This window comes from Podarcis liolepis (assembly GCF_965112155.1).
Source record: "Podarcis liolepis genome assembly, chromosome: 6".
In the NCBI taxonomy this organism is placed as follows: Eukaryota; Metazoa; Chordata; class Lepidosauria; order Squamata; family Lacertidae; genus Podarcis; species Podarcis liolepis.
This window is the reverse complement of record NC_139559.1, coordinates 28,712,179-28,732,414: the sequence shown is the minus strand read 5'-3', so window position 1 is coordinate 28,732,414 and position 20,236 is coordinate 28,712,179. Positions and strand designations below refer to the sequence as shown.

Here is a 20,236-nt window from a genome sequence, read left to right as displayed (position 1 = left end):
GAACTGAAATGGTACCTTTGGGACCCTGCCAAGTTAAGTACTGCCCTTGCAGACAAACCTATTTTCCAGCACAGTACAAGACAATTACAAGAATCTAAGGAGGAAAGGAGAATGTTAGAGGAGAAAGAGTACATTTAAAATGCAATCTCATTCGGAAGAATGATGATGTAATAGGGGAAACTGCCCTTTTGTATGCAAAGTGAGTTTGGCAGAGGGTGAGTTTAGGATGGGTAGAGGAATGGAAACTTTATATGTAGCGGAACTAAGAAATATGAGTTTGAAAGGGCTGGATTGATATATTTTATACTGGTTCATTTTGCACACAACACTAAGTCAAACCATGATTTAGTAGTGCAAACAAGCAAACGTGTGGGTTCCTGGAGAGAAGATCATGGCTGCTTTGCTCCTCCACCAGTCTCGCTGCTGAAGCTGCGCTACTGTGAGCTACGCCATGGTTTGGCCTAGCATTACATTTGAACCAGAGTTTGTGACTCAAGACAAACCATGAGCTGTAGCCAAGTTTCTTTCCTATGATTTAGCAATCATGGTTTGTCTGGGGGAGATAAACCATCAGCCCACTGTCAAATGTAACCCTAACCCAAAGGATGGCTTAGCTCACATTATGGTAGTGATAGGACCAGAGTAACCACCATGTTCTCTTTGGGAACCAAGGTTTGCTTATATAAGCTACATCATGGTTTGGCTTAATGTTACATGGGAACCAGGTTGATGAAGTATTAGAAAGATTATGCTTTCCCTTTCTCCCTATGCATTTCTTCTTTCTTTTATGCATATTCTTTTTGATTAAGACTACAATTTTGTACACGCTTATCTGGGAATGAAGCCAGTGGGATATACTTCTGAGCAGACGTGTATGTGATTGCACTGTCAGGCTGCGAGCCTTTCAGACCTTGAGACTTCACCTACCTATCATTCCCTCTAATTGTAAATTTAGGTGGTGAATGTAATAAAATAATAATAATAATAATAATAATAATAATAATAATAATAATAATAATAATTATAATAATAATAAATTTATTTATACCCCACCCATCTGGCTGGGTTTCCTCAGCCATTCTGGGCAGCTTCCAACAGAACATTAAAACATTGTTGTAGCCCACAATGGTCACTGAGAAACAAAAGGGGATATCAAAATGTGCAGGGAAACCCTGAGTTTTGCCAGAGTACAGGAAGACCCCCAAAGGGGCAGCTCCCTCCCAGAAAAGCTCAATAAGGACTGAGCATGTTCAGTAACCAGAGAATAATTATTGTCTGCAAGAAAAGAAAAATAGAAATGGGGAAAGACTGAGTGGAATGGCCTGGGGGAAGAGGGCATGGCTGGCTGGCTGGCTGGCACACTGAACAGAAGCAGTCTTACTGAGAGATGAGTATACGCTGCAACACCTTGATGGAGGCCCCACTTCTTAATGTACAATTACTGATACTTGTCCTTCCACATTTGGTAACAGATAAACGGTAAAAACAGGGGGGGAAATAGCATGCAACATCTTTAAGAAAAAATACGGTCTGCCACTGAATAGGTTTTATTAAAGAAATTAAGGGAACACACAGAAGATGATTCAAGGACAATTATGTGCTAACAGGAGAACACTTACAATGGGGTGGATTGCAACTGTGTGGGTGGCAGGCTTTGTGGGAGGTGTTGCAAGCCTTGAACACAGCTGAGTTAGAGTGGCTGAGAGATTACAAGATTAAAAAGCACACAGACATCACTGTATATCTTCCAGAGGATGGTTCTTTTTAATTATTTTACGATACAGTTCCTTAATTTTAAAAAAATAAGCAATTCAGTTGTTTCTTTTCACTAGGCTCAAAAGGGAAACACAGATAGATTATTGCTCAGTAGGTGAGATTCTGGGTGAATCATTACCATTATAATAAAACTATTAGGAATAAAGACACAGCAAGATAAGGTGTGTGAGTTAACAGCCCTTTCCTTGGGTGCTATCTTGGGATAGGCCCCAGGCAGCTCCTTCAAGAAATTGGATCAGGGCAGGAGGAAGGGGAGATTCTCTGTTTCTGAAAGTCAAGCTTGTGAAGATAGTTTTGGGAAAGGAGTCTGCAATTTTAGCAGAAGGTAGTACACCATTCACTCGTTCCATGAAGCTCATCCTCTTTCCCTCTTGTTGGAGGGACAAGAAGGAAAGGGCAGAAATGTTTACTGGGGGGAAAGAGAAGAGAAAACCACAAACCATAACAGTCTTGTGCACCTTTGGAATGGACAGGATGGTTGTGTTGCAGACAATGCTCCAAAACATAGTTTTGAGAACTGTGAATGAGCAGTGGGCTTGTGTGCCATTTCCTTCCTAGGCCTCTCCTCCCCTCGTGGACAGGGCATAATTCATTATTTCCTGTCTTAATCAAACCATAGTTTGCTGGTTAGGAGATGGTATGCTTGGCAGAATGAGGAGACAGGAAAGCCCAGCTGTGTGAACAGGATTCCACTAGTACCTCTCTGGATCCAAGCCAATATACAGTGGTACCTCGGGTTAAGTACTTAATTCGTTCCGGAGGTCCGTTCTTAATCTGAGACTGTTCTTAACCTGAAGCACCACTTTAGCTAATGGGGCCTCCTGCTGCCGCCACACCGCCAGAGCACAATTTCTGTTCTCATCCTGAAGCAAAGTTCTTAACCCGAGGTAATATTTCAGGGTTAGCGGGGTCTGTAACCTGAAGCGTATGTAACCCGAGGTACCACTGTAATTAGTAATAACAAACGTTCTGTGTATTAGAAGATTTTTACCCACTGAAGGCAATACTTACAACAGTGCAACCTTGAGAGGGATATAGTACATTTCCATGGGGGTCCGAATAAGCTCAGCCGCATCAGGTGCATATTTATCCAGTTCTATTAGTAGCTTTTGCTTCTTAAACTGGATAGGAAAGAAAAATGAGATGTCACAAATCACTGTATTTGTATAAGTTACCGAGCCTCATTATTGTGCTGCCTGAAGAAAATTTCTTTTTACTATTGCCCAAAGCTTATAAACGTAGTACTTAGATTTTTTTGTTACTACCTTTTCACAGGCAGAACTACCGTATATTGCATGGCATGAACATCTACAAACCACAGCAGTTTCCCCCCTCAACATTGCATCAGATTCATTTGAGGACAATTTCAGAAATATATTGATGTAATTATATATTTAAAATGTCACTCGCTAGATAAATCAACATTGACCTTTCAGAAGAGAGAATTCAAAACTGCTTGAATTGCAAGCATTATAACTTCAGTAGTTTCCTTTCAGTTTTCATGAGTTAATAAGGAAAAGGTCAAGTCACAATCTAGATTGAGATTTATTGGGTGGATACTGATTGTGTGTCTCTGCCTCCTGTTTGTACTGGGAAATGATTCACCAAGATAATGGGCATATCAATCTATATTAAGGATCTCTTCTACTGACCATAAGGAAAGTATTATCCTCTCCTTTCCATAGAGGGTTTTTAGTTTCATATTCCGTTCCAATGGTATTTCAAAGGGATTGGTATGGATTAATCAGTCCTGCTGGAATACTAGACAGACTGGCTGAGTTGGGACAATCATACCTTGAAGCCAAAATATTTACAATATTTCCCCCCTGCATCCACAGTCCCTTTGTGCTTTCTGTTGTGAGCAAACAAACCATGACATCTCTAATTAACCAGTTTCCCATTTTTCATTCAAACTGGGAAACTATGGTCGAGAGCCAGTGTGGTGTAGTGGTTAAGAGCGGTAGTCTCGTAATCTGGGGAACCGGGTTCGCTTCCCCGCTCCTCCACATGCAGCTGCTGGGTGACCTTGGGCCAGTCACACTTCTTTGAAGTCTCTCAGCCTCACTCACCTCACAGAGTGTTTGTTGTGGGGGAGGAAGGGAAAGGAGAATGTTAGCCGCTTTGTGACTCCTTAAAGGGAGTGAAAGGCGGGATATCAAATCCAAACTCTTCTTCTTCACCAGCTTCCAAGCAAGCTCGAATATTAACCTAACTTCAAACCAGGACTTAATGTCCTGGATTGTTATGGTACTGGCAACTATAGTCTCCCAGTTTGGATGAAATGGGAAGCTATAGTCAAGTACAGTGGTGCCTCGCAAGACGAAAAGAATCCGTTCTGTGATTCTCTTCGTCTAGCGGTTTTTTCGTCTTGCGAAGCAAGCCCATTGGCGGATTAGCGGATTAGCGCTATTAGCGGCTTTTAGCGGCTTATCGGCTGATCGGATCAGCTGATAAGCGGCTTAGCGGCTTAGAAAAGGGGGGGGACCCGCAGCAACTCGCAAGACATTTTCATCTTGCGAAGCAAGCCCATAGGAAATTCGTCTAGCAAAGCACCTCCAAAACGGAAAACTCTTTCGTCTAGCGAGTTTTCCGTCTTGCGGGGCACCACTGTAAACATTTCTTGGTTTAAGCACAGCTCATGCAATGGGAAGGCAAAGGGGAACAGCAAGAAAAGCAGCGAGTGCTGTATGACCTTGTCTGCACTGCCTACTTACTGCACATGAGGCATGCACTGCAGTCAGCATTGAAAAAACTAGAAGAGTGGGTGCAGGTATTGCCATGTGCCTAAGAAAGGCTAATTTCCCACTCCAACATCATGCTGCAAAAATGCATTTGGATGCAAATCCAGCAGCAACGTAACAAAAGTGGAGCTCATGGGCAGAGTCAAATGCAGCCTTTTGCCCTCTCTTGCCCAATTATTGTCCTGCTTCCCTCTTATTCTCTCTCTCTCTGTGTGTGTGTGTGTGTGGTTTCAGTACCCAATGACTGCGAAATAATGTAACTATTGTGAAAATCTGTGACAGTAAATTTCAATATGTGGGAGCAGATATTCATACACCAACAGATGCGCAAATTACATCACATAGCAGGTGGGTAACCCAACAAGTAAAGAAAATGCTTATTAGAAAGAAAAATGAGGAAAGAGAAGACAACACACAGCAAATGCCCTATCAATGTGTACAGTAACTAAATAAACAAATGGCACATGTTTACTTACCGTAACTTTGTTGTAATCCTGAACAGCCAAATAGAGAGCGACAGCAGTCAACATATCTGTAATCTGAAAAAAATATCACCAATATTAATGAAAAACACTTGAGATTGTAAAGGATCACAATGAAACATGTTACTTTACAAAATGTTTTTTAAAAAGTAACATCAGCTTCTGAGGCAATTTGCAATGTTCAGGAATGCAAACATCATGGGCCAAAAACATTAAAATTGTATTTTTCTATAAGCAAGTTTAAATTATAATGAGTTGATTTATATATTTTTAATTCATTTCTACAGCACCCTATTTTTTATTTTTTTAAAAAAATATATTATTATTATTATTAATTATTATTATTATTATTATTATTATTATAACTACACCTACAATTTACTACCCACCCTTCACTCCAAGGCTCCAGGGCGGGTTATAACAATTAAGACGCATTATTAAGAACAGTTTAAAGCAACATAAAATACAGAAATAAGGTGGGTTCTAAAAATATACATCTCAAGTGTAAAATTCCCAGTATACCTCAGGTGGGTTACAGTAAAAAGACAAAATAAAACAAACCACAATACTGCATAAGCATAAAATCCAAAACAGAATAAAGCCAGCAGAAGAATAAATACCAATTTAAAACTGGCAATGAGAAGCAACAGCAGTTCAAAAGCTCTTAAAAGTCCTGAGAATTTTAAGATTGGAAAAAAATGAGAAAAAACAAAGGTATCTGCCTGGCACCAAAGAGGCCACAATTCAGACACCAGGTGGCAGTACGGCGGATAGTCCAGAACTGAGGTTCCATAGCTGTTCCTCTCTCTGGAAGCCACCCAGCAAACCTCAATTGGTGGGAGTACCTGCAGAAAGGCCAGAGGAAGGCCTCCAGGGAGCAGGCAATCCTTCAAATTTAAGATTTTAAAGGTCACTATCAGCATTCTGAATTGGGGTAGAAACAGACTGGAAGTCAGCGTGGATGGTAAAATACTGGTGTAATATGATCATATCAGCCAGTCCCAGAGTTAACAATCTTGTAGCCCTATATTGAACCAACCAAAGTTTCTAGATCACGTTTAAAGGCAGTCCCAGGTTTAACACAATATCATCGGCTCATCAATCTCCCTGGAAGAATCTAGGAAACTGAGCATTTTGAGAACCTAGTCGACATTGGAGCTCATTCATCAAGTCCCACGCGAGTTCAAACAGCTTGACAAACTCTGTTTCAGAGCTCATCCATGCCATCATGTTAAATGTGTGATAATTGCAGCTGTGACCTGATACTTTGAACAAAAAAGAAAAAATTATCACAGGTGGGTCTTTTTAAATTCAGGTAAGACTGGAACCAGATAGCAGAAGTATTTGTTTGTGAAGAAGCAAACCCCTACCACGCGGTAAATTAAGATTAGCATTTTACAGCAATTTCACAACTGAGAAAACAAGTATGGTGCACACCCGTAAAATGCAATGTATATAGGCCCAATGTGCAGAGTCTATGCCATTTTGGTCTGTATGCAATGAATGTTATACATATACACCACATTCAGACATGACACCCACAAATGGACACCCCAGAGGTATCAGATGTAGGAAAGTAAGGTGTGATCTTACTTGGCCACTATGCATAGGAAACAGGTAAGGGTAAGTATAATCCAAATTTGGCTGTGACAGGAGTGCCATGAAGTCAAGCAAAATTAGCCACACCTCTGATCATTTGTTTTACCCGTCTTTGGCGCACAAACACTATTGTAACTCCAATTATATAACATGGGAGAAGTCCTACTGAAGTCACCAGACCTTTGCATTTGCTTTTGTAGGAAATTATTAATAACAGGAAAAGTAATGGGAAATTACTTTTTGGATTCTTCACCATCTCTAAGGCAGTATAAAAAAGCAATAAAGCTGGGATTTATAAACTCTCCACTTCTATCTTTCTTGGCAAGCAAACATCCCATGATAACTTTTTTTTAAGGAAAAAATATGTATAGATTTAATCCATTCTAAGATATGCCACATGTCAACAGAGTATCATATAATTAAAGGCTTTCTGGAGGAAAAATTACAACTGCCACCTTGTTTAGGAAAGTGTACTGTAGAATTTGAATGTTTCAATAGTTAGGGAAAAAATAGCATATGCAGCAGGAATGGGAAACTTTCAGGAGCCATGGAAGGATGGATGGGAAGTTGATGGAACAGAATTATTTATTTATTGAATTTATATACTGCCCGATACCCGGAGATCTCAGGGCGGTTCACAAAAAATATGGATTGATGTAATATATCTAATTTTTTTCCTTTCCCCCTTCTTTTTCTTTCACTTTTTTATTTTTAATTCTTCAGTTCTGTATTTTGTACTCTTAGAAATTCGTGTGTGTGTGTGTGTGTGTGTGTGTGTGAGAGAGAGAGAGAGAGAGAGAGAGAGAGAGAGAGAGAATTTATAAGAGTACAATATATATAGGAAAGTGTACTCTACACGCTCAATAAAACAAGGAATAAGCTCTGAAAGAGAGGTTATTGAGCTGTGGATGAAAATGAAAGAAATACTTACCATAAATACTAGCTCAGCATAATCAATCAGGAAATGAAAGAGGTATATTATTAGTGGAGTCTAAGGGGGGAAACAAAGAGAGAAATACAATTAACCTGAGCAAACTGCTTTCAAATCAAAGCAACACACACCCACACCCACACACAAACAAACAAACAAACACACCTATTTCCTGGAAATGACACAAAGTCTACACTTTAGGTTCATATAATCGTGTTACTGGGATGCATTAAGTTAACATTTACTCAGAGCAGACCTATTGAAATTAATAGACCTACATGAGTGATGAGTATGAATTTCAATGGGTCTACTCAGAGTAAAGCTTAGTTGAATGCAACCCGTGGTATCTTCAGAGTATGGCATGACATGTAATGCAGAGCCACTAATCCAGCTATCATTCATATCTGTGCTAGGAACCTATTGTAACTAGACCAGTGCTGCAGCCATGGTTGATGCTGTAGCTGTGGCATTTATGATTGCTCCTGACTTCCTGTGTACTTTGTTAAGTGCCCCACAAGGGTATATACCATGGGTAGGTAAACTAAGGCCCGGGGGCCGGATCCAGACCAAACCGCCTTCTAAATCCGGCCCATGGACGGTCCAGGAATCAGTGTGTTTTTACATGAGTAGAATGTGTCCTTTTATTTAAAATGTATCTCTGGGTTATTTGTGGGGCCTGCCTGGTGTTTTTACATGAGTAGAATGTGTGCTTTTATTGAAAATGCATTTCTGGGTTATTTGTGGGGCATAGGAATTCGTTCATTCCCCCCCCCCAAATATAGTGTGGCCCCCCACAAGGTCCGAGGGACAGTGGACCAGCCCCCCGCTGAAAAAGTCTGCTGACCCCTGGTATAAACACTATATTGACATAGGCAAAGAAGGGCAAGGAAGAGAACTGTTATTCCCAAAGGCAACTTGAACAGCCCCACAGCCTCCTCTTTGGAGAAGCTGTGCCTTTGCCTTTAATATTACAAGTAGGGACTCATAAGCATTGAGGAAAGGGGAGGATAACTCTTTTGTGCCCCTCTTCTTGCCCCCCATCCAAAACAAATAACCAATTGCCCTTCAATATCATGCAAGCAAGCAAGCATTCCTCACACTCTGAAAGTGTTGGGGATGGGAACAGGTGGAGAACATCTCCTGCCTCCCCTCCCAAGTTATAGAACCTATCTGCATAAGGAGTAATTTGGTGGCATATAGGGCCAAACTAGAAAGCTCTTCCCCCGTCCCCCATCAAGCATAAGATTGCACTTTAGCTACCACCCTAATTTCAATTTTATCTTACGGGTAAACGTAAAGGGACCCCTGACCATTAGGTCCAGTCGTGGCCGACTCTGGGGTTGCGGCACTCATCTCGCTTTATTGGCCGAGGGAGCTGGCGTGCAGCTTCCGGGTCATGTGGCCAGCATGACTAAGCCGCTTCTGGCGAACCAGAGCAGTGCACAGAAACACCATTTACCTTCCCGCCGGAGCGGTACCTATTTATCTACTTGCACTTTGACGTGCTTTTGAACTGCTAGGTTGGCAGGAGCTGGGACCAAGCAACGGGAGCTCACCCATTTGCGGGGATTCGAACTGCCGACCTTCTGATCGGCAAGTCCTAGGCTCTGTGGTTTAACCCACAGCGCCACCCGCGTCCCTTTTATTTTACGGAGCAAACACCAATTGCTTTTACATTTCCAGTCATGCTCCAATGATAATGCATAGTTAAGTCAGCTACTGCCTTCTTCAGGCTAACAAATAACAACAAATCCTTTGAGTTTAGGCTGGACAAATAGGATTTCCCATCCAAAAGAAGTTTATATAGCCATTATAATTATGAAAAGCTGTTTCTGGGGAAACCCCCCCCCCCGGTATTTCCTTCCTTGTATCAAGGTGATCAGAGGAACGGGAGTAGGGCCAACCCTAGTATTAGGTAGAGTAATAATAATAATAATAATAATTTATTATTTGTACCTCACCCATCTGGCTGGGTTTCCCCAGCCACTCTGGGTGGCTTCCAACAAAGATTAAAAATACATTAAAATGCCACACATAAAAAACTTCCCTAAACAGGGCTGCCTTCAGATGTCTTCTAAATGTAAGGCAGAGTAAGGCAGCCACTTTGGGCAGCAAGTTCTGAGGAGCAGACAGAAGCAGCAAGATGTGGGAAGACAGAGCTGTGTGTGTCACATGGCCTGGCCTGCACTCCCAAGCCAGCCTACCTCCCTAAATTGCAACTGCTGGCATTGTACCATCACCAGTGTTGAAATAAAATCCAGCTGTACAGACTGGTCAACTCATGTACTGTACATGGAAACGTTGCCATCTTGACCTTTGCCTCAGGAAGTCTTGGACCAGTCCTGAGCAGATCTTTGTGAGCTCCCTGTATGCAATTCTCACTCACAATGTGGAATTGCATTGGCTCATTTATTTTAATTAATATTTTATAGCAGTCTTTTCATTTGAAAATAAACTTCCAGAGTGAGTAACAACAGAATAAAAGAACAAATTACTTGAGAACCAGAGCAAAAGTATCAGTTACTTGAGATTCAGAGATTCAGTAACTTCCACAGTACATTGAGGAAAAGCTGGATGAGGATATGAAAGGTGCAGACAACCCTTCCATTCCCCAGATTGCCCTGTTACACTAACTGTATGTGCACATATAACTTCAGTAAATTTATTAGATACCTTTTTCTAAAAAAAAAATTTTGCAGCAATTAAAATATACCAAGGACAAAAACAATGCAAGACCCTCCACATCAGTTACCATGCCCTCTTGACTTCAGAATTTCCAAGATAAATAGCATTTCAATATATTTTATAAAAATGAATCACTGCATACTTACTTCATGAAATACATCACCAGAATATGGAGACACGCCCAAATCAAGTAAGGCTAGCCCCTCAACCACTGAAAAAAACATGCAAAATCGCTGTTATTGGTTTAAATGCCCAAGATTGAAAATAGTGAGGGTTCACTCATATAGATCCAAACACAAATTCACCACTTAAACATATCCTATGTATTATTATTTTATTAGTTATTCTGTTTCACATTAAAAAGTCTTAACGTGACATTGACAACAATAAATCACAGCATATAAAAACAATTTAAAATCAGAGTAAATTTGAAAGACTAACTACACAAGACACAGAAATTCTCATCCAAGAGTAAATTCATATGGGCAAAGTCTTACCCATCCCACTAATTGATGAGCATCACCACAAGAGACAACTTTAATTAAGCAGTCTTAGCATGGCACCTAAAAACTGACAGAAATGGCACCAGGAGCACCTTCCTGAAAATAGCATTCTACAGATGGCGGGGCAACACTGAAAAGGCCCCTTCTTGTTTTGCCACCCTCCACTCTTCTCTCAGGTGGGCCACACAGAGAACACACCCTGATGATGATTGCAGGGCATGGGCTGGTCCTCATGGGGAGAGGTGATCCTTCAGGTATTGCTGTCGCATGCGCTTTAAAGGTCAAAAACAGCATTTTGAATTGAATTGTTTTTTGTTTTGAAAATTTTGCTGACCGTTTTATATGTGTGTGTGTGTACATGCATACATACATGTGCATTTCATATAACTCAGGCATAGGCAAACTCCGGCCCTCCAGATGTTTGGGACTACAATTCCCATCATCCCTGACCACTGGCCCTGTTAGCTAGGGATGATGGGAATTGTAGTCCCAAACATCTGGAGGGCCGGAGTTTGCCTATGCCTGATATAACTGGTACATAATACTGTACTGGATGTCAGATGACATACTTCCAGTTGCCAGAGTTTTCTATTATTAACTAACACAGAGAAAGCAAATTATTATTTCTTTTATAACAAAAGTTTTACAAAGGAGGCCATAGTTTTAGCTACCAATTTTTTTAATGGTAGCAGCTGGGTAAACACCCCCTGAATGTTATATGCGCCTTATGTGGTATTTGATCACGGGGAAACAGGAGGACAGAAATAAAGTAAAAAGAAATTCGAATGGCTTTAACTGTAACTCTTTAACAACAGCAAACATTTGACTAGAGCTCAGCAGGTTGTTTTCTGTTGCTCAGAAGAGACCTCTTCCTATTTACATCTTTTTACCACGTGGCCCTTTTCTGCAGACATTAATTGTACAGAGAGAAAACAGAGTTACTTCTTTTTGTTTCGTTTACTTTGCAAGCTCTTGTGCCCTTGGGACTTGAAGAACAGGTAAAAAGAAATTCAACAAATTAATTGGAAAAGCTTGCAAATACCAGATAGGTTTAGGATTTAAATATGTAATGTGATGAATTAATATGTTTAATGCTGAACTGGAAAAAAGTTGATTAAGTTAATTTTATAAGAATATTGGTTTTGGAAAACCGTTAAAATGATATACAGTGGTACCTCGGGTTAAGTATTTAATTCGTTCCGGAGGTCCGTTCTTAACTTGAAACTGTTCTTAACCTGAAGCACCACTTCAGCTAATGGGGCCTCCTGCTGCCGCTGCTGCACGATTTCTGTTCTCATACTGAAGCAAAGTTCTTAACCTGAAGCACTATTTCTGGGTTAGCGGAGTCTGTAACCTGAAGCGTATGTAACCCGAGGTACCACTGTACACTGAAATTCAACCGGGGGATACGAGGAAGTCACTTAACAATGTTACTAAGTTTGGTTTAAATACGGTTGAGATTTATGTTTGTTTGTTTGTTTGCTTATTTATTTATTTTTTTGGAAAATCAATAAAAAAATTGGGAACAAAAATTCAACAGGTGAAGTTCCCCCCCCCCATTAGTTACAGTACTGTTTCTCCATGCGAATAAAGGCTTCTGCCATTCAATGGGAAGTGGAGCCCCTTTGGCAACCTCTCCCGCGGGTGCACTTTTTGAGACCCTCTCCGCGCCCAAGGAGCGCTTAGTACCAGGGCACAGGTCGAAGGGCGGCGGCAGATCGCCCACGAGAGGTCCTGGGTCCGGCCGTCAGAAGGCAGCCCGCGAGGAGGGCTTGGGGTCCCCTCCTTCGAGGGAGCCACCCCAGGAGCGGGCGAAGATGCCCACCTTCCGCCGCCTACAACCCCCCGCCGCCCCCTCCTAACCTCAGGCCTCTCACCTCGCTTCCAGGCATTTAAAGGGGACGCGACCTCCACCCTCTCCGAGATGAGCCCGGCCAGGCTGGAGCGAAACAGCACGGCCCGAACTGTCACGGCCACCAAGAGAACCAGCACCAAGGGAGCCGCCATCTTAGCGGCAGGACACACCGGCCTATGCCAGCGGTAGTTCCCAGGCTCGCCCCTACAGCTGGGCGTCTACAGAGCGGGCTGGGGTGAAGAGACTACAACTCCCAGAATCCCATCGGCTGAGGAAGCCTTTACTTCCCGAGGACCGACGGCAAGAGAAGCAGGACAAAATAAAGCCGGGCTAACAACGAGCGGAGAGTTGCTCTTAGGGGAGGGCTCTGTGTGCGTTGTTTAAACTTGACCTTCTTTAGTTACAGAATCAGGATGCTTCCTTATTTCAGCAGCAGACGTTATTTCAGCAACTCAGTGCATTTCAATGTCGCTTCCCTGAAGCAGATGTCCCCTTGCAATTTCCAATTCATTCAAAAACTCCTACAGTCAGGGGCATATGCGTTTACCTGGGAGTAAGCTCCCTTGAACTCCATGGGACATTTATAGGATTTTTTCCTGTTAGGCTGCAGTCCTTTTACCTGCCTAAATGGAAGTAAGTCCCATAACTAAATGAGGCTTGCACAGGGTTGCAGTGTAAAGCTTTGTGACATTTAATTAAATTAAAATTAATTTTAAATTAAAATTAATTTTAAATTAAAATTAAAATTAAGACGAACCTAGTGAGTCCACTTCATTAGATGCATGAAGTGAAGTGCACTGGAGTCCATGAAAACTGATGCTATAAACAAAATGTGTGAGCCTTTAAGGCGGCACAAGACTTTGTTGATTTTGCTACCCCTCTGGAAATAAGTATATACTACCAGTGCTTTTTTTTTCTTTAAAAAATTGTTTAGGGGTACTCTCATTTTCCTACTCATATTGAAATACTGCCCCTCAATGAGGCCAAACTTAGATTCACGAAATGTTTAGGGGTATGTGTACCCCTGCATCCCCGTCCCCCCGAAAAAAGCACTGTATACAATCATACAACAATCAGTTTATTTTCTGCTAATGTTCCTTATTTTGGGATAAACTACACGAGTCTCAAGGGAATGTTTAAATGCACAATAACTTGTTTGGAGACTCTCTGTGTGCACTCTGTAAGAAAGGGGACTCAAGAAGGACACTGACAAACTGGAACGTGTCCAGAGGAGGGCAACCAAAATGGTCAAAGGCCTGGAAACGATGCCTTATGAGGAACGGCTGAGGGAGCTGGGCATGTTTAGCCTGGAGAAGAGGAGGTTAAGGGGTGATATGATAGCCATGTTCAAATATATAAAAGGATGTCACATAGAGGAGGGAGAAAGGTTGTTTTCTGCTGCTCCAGAGAAGCGGACACGGAGCAATGGATCCAAACGACAAGAAACAAGATTCCACCTAAACATTAGGAAGAACTTCCTGACAATAAGAGCTGTTCGACAGTGGAATTTGCTGCCAAGGAGTGTGGTGGAGTCTCCTACTTTGGAGGTCTTTAAGCAGAGGCTTGACAACCATATGTCAGGAGTGCTCTGATGGTGTTTCCTGCTTGGCAGGGGGTTGGACTCGATGGCCCTTGTGGTCTCTTCCACTCTATGATTCTATGATTCTATGAAATTATAGGCTTCTTCAACTGCTACAGAAATAATAAGACTAATGTAGTGCTTCTGCTTTTACTGCAGGTGGCATCATGGTATATACTCATTCTGCAGGGAGTCAGAAGCTGAATACCTCTGAGAAGATTATGCTTTCTCTAATCTTACTGGAAAAGTTACTTATTTAGAATTTCACTAATTCATTACTTATAAATTTCCTTTGGTGAATCTTCCAGTTGTTTCATTCATTCTGTTCATTTTGCCATGAGTGTAAAGTGCTAATATCTGGAATACATAATTTAATTTAGGAACATCTCCTTTTTATATATAAAAGCTATACAAGCTCTTTAACTTGAATGTTAGTAAACAAAATTTTCTACAAAGTGCTACTGATCCAAAGAAATGCTTCCTGTGCAATTCAATAGTCTAAAACTGCCTCTGAATTTTATTAACAGACTAAATTTAACAATCTGAGCATCTACCGGTAGGTGGAGTACTATGAAACAAGGCTTCCCAAAGTGTGCGAACTTCCCTACAACATGACAAAAAAGGTGGATTTCCTCAAGTATAACTAAGTCAAAACAAAGACATAGGCATGTTTAGATAATGTTCAACCTAACACGAGCCTTGCGTAAAGAAGAGCAGGGTGGCAGAAAAGATATTATACAACATGTATTAAAGTTCTAGGGAAAAAAGAAAGCATATAAAAATAGGTATTATCTCCATTAATCACACCCACCAGCATAACCCACCCAATACAAATGCTTATTCATGTTTGTAGTATATCTTTTCTCCAAAGTGCTCAGCAGAGCACACTGGCCATTTTTATTTTCACAACAGCTACTGGAGGTGTGACATAATGATCGACTCAATGAGTTTCATGGCTGAGCAAACATTTAAACCCAGATCTCCCAAGTCCATTAATTATAACACACTTGATCTCATGTTCTGCTAAGCTGGAGGAGGAGGAGGAGGTTTGTATTCCAAACCAAAGCAGTATATACCCATTTGTTATGTGCACAACCTACAGTGGGGGAGGGGAAGTCAAGGATAGACTTGATAAGATTTCCCCTAGCAATGTCTTATGTTTTCTCATGCCTAATCCATAGGATTGTGCATGTCAAATTTATCAGTCTGCTGCGCCATGCATGTGATCACAAAAGGACAATTATCTTGAGGCAAGAGCACCTAGGAAATCCTAATACCCTAACAAGGCAAACACCAACCATATGTCACTTCCATTTTGCCATTAAGACCTTGTTTAGTTGGATCTTAACAGCCTACATGCATGCAGGCACACACACACACACACACACACAACACAGACAGAAATAAATATTCCAAATGAGTAATATTTGGGACGTGTAAGAGTGAATCACCTGATATGACATTTACTCAAATTCTTTTCTTGTGACTGTGATGCACCAGGCTTAACAACAAAGTACAGTTTACAAGCTAAATTCTACTTTAGGAGCCTCTGAATCACCACCAGCAATGTAGAGGGGCTAAGATTCCCTGCACATCTCTCTGGAGTGTCATTCTAAAGCAAATATTTATGTAGTGCATTGCATCTAACCAGAGTTTGGAAGCTTCTGAACATTTTGGAGCAGCTTCTGAACAGCCTCCCCCCCCCCCCCAGAGTAGTCATAATACAGTACTGACATTTGTTGTCATGATACCGTTACATCCTGATTGTTGTGCTGAAAACATGAGCAAATCTGGGCAATAGCAGCAGAAATGATACCAACAGACACAAGTATAAATTTTCATTGGCACTTCTGAGAATGCATCCAAGGATTATTATGTAAGATTACGTACACTAAGCTGATGAGTAGGACTTGTCTGGGAATAAGAGTATTTAATGAGGGGATAAGGAGATGCCACAAATGTCTGGGGAGCTAAGGAGGAAGAGCCAGGGGCTACTGCTACTACACTCTATGCCACTTGAGGCAGTCACCTCACTTTGCCTAACGGTGGGGCTGGCCATGGTGCTTGTGCCTTGCAGCAGCAACACTAACAGATCTAGGAAGAGCTAAAGTTTACACTGTGGTAAGAAATTATTCATTTATTTGTTTCATTAAATTTCTATACCACGCTTCATCTGAAGACCACAGGGCAGTTTACTATATAAAAACACAAAAACACATGGCCTAATAACAAACAAAACCAATCCACACATCCCGCAAACACATTTCAAAAGGCCATAGACTGTTCAATTAGCCAAAGGCCTGAGAGAAGAAGAATGCCTGGCATCTAAAGATATGTAACAAAGGAGCCAGGTGAGCCTCCTTGGAGAAGAACGGAATATAATTCCCCACGAAAGACAGTCCTTCAAAGGTTTTAATGGGACAAAAGGGGAAAATACTAGATTGTAAAAGCAAGTCTCTTTACAGAGCTAGAGAAATCAATTGCAGAACTACAGTATTCAGAGGTAAGCCTCCTTTAAGACATAAGCAGAGTTATAGGGCAATTTGCAAGGCTAACTTAGGGGTAGGGGTCTATCTTAGGGGTTACTGTGCTGGCTGTCAAAATAAAATACAGGCTCACCTATTTCCATGTCCGTATACCTGTCTTTTTTCTTGCGTAGTGAATAGCAGGCATAAGGGGTAGGCCTGATTCCAACTGGGACTCAGGCAAGCAGGGTGTTGAGTTGTAGGTGAACATATCAGATGACACAGCGATTCTTCAAACTGCTCTTGTTTATTCACAGAACAGAACAGAACTGAACTGAACTGAACTGAACTGAAGGGTTCAGCCTGCCTGCTTACATAGAGCTCCACTACAACGCAACTGTAACAACTTTCTGTAACTATCCAATCACTGAACGTCACTTTCAATCCCTTATTTGCATATGTGGACCTGAGTGAAAACTATCTACAGTATCCCCCTGCTGGCCCAGGGTGAGAACTTCAGTACATAACACCGGGGGTTAAAGCTTCCTTCACGGTGCCAATTTCCAAGTCCTGCTCCCCACTCCACCCCATTTATTAAACAAGAAACAGCTATGCAGCACCAAACTACATGATAAAAGTCACATCCAGTTTCACCCTTAGTCACTGTGTTACATTAGTCTTGCTAACATGTTGCATAATTTTAAATGTTTACTCAGAAGCAGTATCCACTGTTTTCATGGGGACTTACACGCAACATCCTCAGTGTATTTTGACCACCATGTAGTCCTCTATGTTGACACAAGTCTAATCACTTGATAGGTTTATTACTGGCAGAGAGTGCAGCAGGATAAACATGGACCCAATCTGTTCATCCAGAATGTTAACACATTAGCCCCAAACCACTTTAAGATCAAGGATGTGCCATACTTTCTTCTGCAGCAGCAACTACTAAACAATTCCAGGGCATTTTAATGGCCTAAACACAGATGCAGGTATTTACTGAATATCTTCTCTTAATGACTCATTATCTTCTGCTTAAAGTGCTGTATCGTGGCTGCTGTTTTATATTAAAAGGAAAATGTAATAGTAAATAAAAAGGTTCACAGAGTGTAATGTGTTTGGAGGACACTGAAATATATTGTCCAAATTGTTTGACATGTTTAGCAACTTGAGAGGTACATCTCCAAAGCTAACAACCTTCCCTTCCCTTACTCAGTGGGGTAAGGAGAAAAACTATATTGGTTTTGTAGTCATCCCCTCCTTTAACTACACCAATTTAGCACCACCCCTTACATCTGAGGTCATGACCCCTCAACCACAATGTGTTTTATTTAGAATTTCTGATCCTGTATATAATGCCTTTGCTTCAGAAGGAAGCAGTTGTAATCTTTCCACAAAAACAATTAAGGAGCAAGTTCTATCCCCATTTATTTGAATAAAGGTAAAGGGACCCCTGACCATTAGGTTCAGTCGTGGCCGACTCTGGGGTTGCAGTGCTCATCTCGCTTTATTGGCCAAGGGAGCCGGCGTACAGCTTCCGGGTCATGTGGCCAGCATGACTAAGCCGCTTCTGGTGAACCAGAGCAGCACATGGAAACGCCGTTTACCTTCCCGCTGGAGCGGTACCTATTTATCTACTTGCACTTTGATAGCTTTCGAACTGCTAGGTTGGCAGGAGCAGGGACCGAGCAACGGGAGCTCACCCTGTTGTGGGGATTCGAACCGCCGACCTTCTGATCGGCAAGTCCTAGGCTCAGTGGTTTAGACCACAGCGCCACCCACATCCCAAATTTATTTGAATACAGTACAGTAAATACATATTCTGAAAACAGAGCCCAGTGTGTATGTATGTGTGGTTTCTTTACATACGTGGCATCCACATCAAGCATCGCTCTGTCCTCCCAACACCTCACTGCTGCTCCTTGCCCCAGATAATCTGTTACCTGAGGCAGCTGCTTCGCCCTGCCACATAGTAGGGTCATTCCTGCCATGTATTAGGGTAGCAACGGTGCAGGAGATCTATTCCCTTAGTGTCTGTTTTGTGTACTTCCACCAAGTGGCTGCATACCCACCATGCATTAAAAGCAAATTTAAAGCACATTTCTCCACCAAAAAAGAATCCTGCACACTATAGTTTACCCCCTGTCCCTGACACCTACAGTCCCTGACACCTTTAGCAAACTACAGCTCGGTGATTAGTAGCGCTTTAAATGTGCTTTGAATATTTGGCATGTGCATAGCCAGTACCTCACTTTGGGGTAACAGTATGCTGGAGCAGATGGATGTTTTGTCTCAGTCGAAAGGACTGCTATTATATTATTTTGAATAGCAAACTGGGGATGTGATTGCTAATAGATATGTGTAAATTGTCTGTATTTATTTATTAAGATGCCTCTTAGTGGAGCTTTGAAATATATTTCATAATGCTTTGAGAAGCCAGAGGATATGACTCTTCTTTCCACCAAATGCTAAATTACAGAGTTAACGAAAATGGGGGGAATGTGGCTTTGCTGCTGAGCTTCTGTAAATACCATGAGTCAGCATTTGTTGAAACCATTTAAGCCATAATTGACTCCTGCTAATGACATCTCTTCCACTTACGCATGCAGATCAGATGTTTAGAGTCAATTAATCTCCAAGCTTGGGTGTTTTGTGTATCTTATATCCCTGTACAGCTTGTATTAGGTTCTTTAAAATCTTCTCTTTCCTGGTTTACACTCTGAAAGCTGGAAAGTGCAGGTGGGGCCACAACACTCATTGTCACAACAAGCCAACAACCAAGCCAAGCCCACTCTGCTGCAATGTAGAGCAACAGAATGTTTAAAGGAGTTACAACTGGGGGTGAGGGGATCAAAATTGGACAATGTACAGTAGGGAGATTTAAAAAAAAATTAGCCATTTTGCATTTTTTCTGATCAACAGACTTTTTGGTTCAGAACATACTGGCTTCTTTTAGTCAACACTTTTCTGCATCACTGATGAAGAAGCACAGGCCCTGTTTACATAGTCTGCTCAGATGTAGGTCGTCCACATGAACTTGGAAAGTGGGGTGGTGGGTGCACACTAAGCTTCACCCCTTGTCTTGCCACCCCTGGCACCCTCCTGTTCATGGAGGGCATTGTGTGAAGCAGGGAGCCTTGTCCACTCTACAGTTAAGAACTGTTATGCAGGGAGATGCCATGAGTAGATTAGGCTCCCTACTTCAGACTGTCACCTCCCACAAGCTGGAGTGGGATGGGGTTTCAGGGAGCTGAGTTGAGCAAATTACACACACACACACACACACACACACACACACACCCACACACACCATACTCACGTGGAGGATTTACACACAAGCAAAAAGCTGGACTAAGGCTGCAATCACTCTCCTTCACACACTTACAGTACACACCCTGATCTCTTAAATTGGTACATCACTTTTCAGTGTAAACCGAATGTCCTAAGGCTCTCTAACAATAAAACATCAAAAGCAGAAACAATTTAAAATAATGCAATCTGCCAAAGACAACAAAATCAAAGCAGCAGCAGATTAGAAGACTAAAAAGTATAACTGCTTCTGAGTTTCACATGAATGTCCTTTATTATCACAGGCAAACGTATTTGTGGCAAGTCACATC

General features: G+C 41.7%; 1 protein-coding gene and 1 long non-coding RNA gene across 2 annotated transcripts in view; one reads left to right on the top strand and one right to left on the bottom strand.

Moving 5' to 3' along the window:
• The window catches only part of PIGU (phosphatidylinositol glycan anchor biosynthesis class U), a 28,273-nt gene extending 15,433 nt beyond the window's left edge, over nucleotides 1–12,840 (bottom strand). The window contains exons 1-5 of the mRNA XM_083508174.1: nucleotides 12,595–12,840; nucleotides 10,361–10,425; nucleotides 7,530–7,589; nucleotides 4,994–5,056; nucleotides 2,788–2,897 (exon numbers count right to left, since the gene is read on the bottom strand). Of these exons, the coding sequence (XP_083364300.1) occupies nucleotides 2,788–2,897; nucleotides 4,994–5,056; nucleotides 7,530–7,589; nucleotides 10,361–10,425; nucleotides 12,595–12,724 (428 nt within the window). The 5' untranslated portion in view covers nucleotides 12,725–12,840. The remainder of the gene's footprint in view (nucleotides 1–2,787; nucleotides 2,898–4,993; nucleotides 5,057–7,529; nucleotides 7,590–10,360; nucleotides 10,426–12,594) is intronic.
• A 114-nt stretch (nucleotides 12,841–12,954) lies between these two features.
• On the top strand, nucleotides 12,955–14,451 carry LOC310709164. The gene is made up of 2 exons (XR_014527376.1): nucleotides 12,955–13,205; nucleotides 14,311–14,451. It is a non-coding gene; the product is annotated as an uncharacterized lncRNA (long non-coding RNA).
• The last annotated feature ends 5,785 nt before the right edge of the window (nucleotides 14,452–20,236 follow it).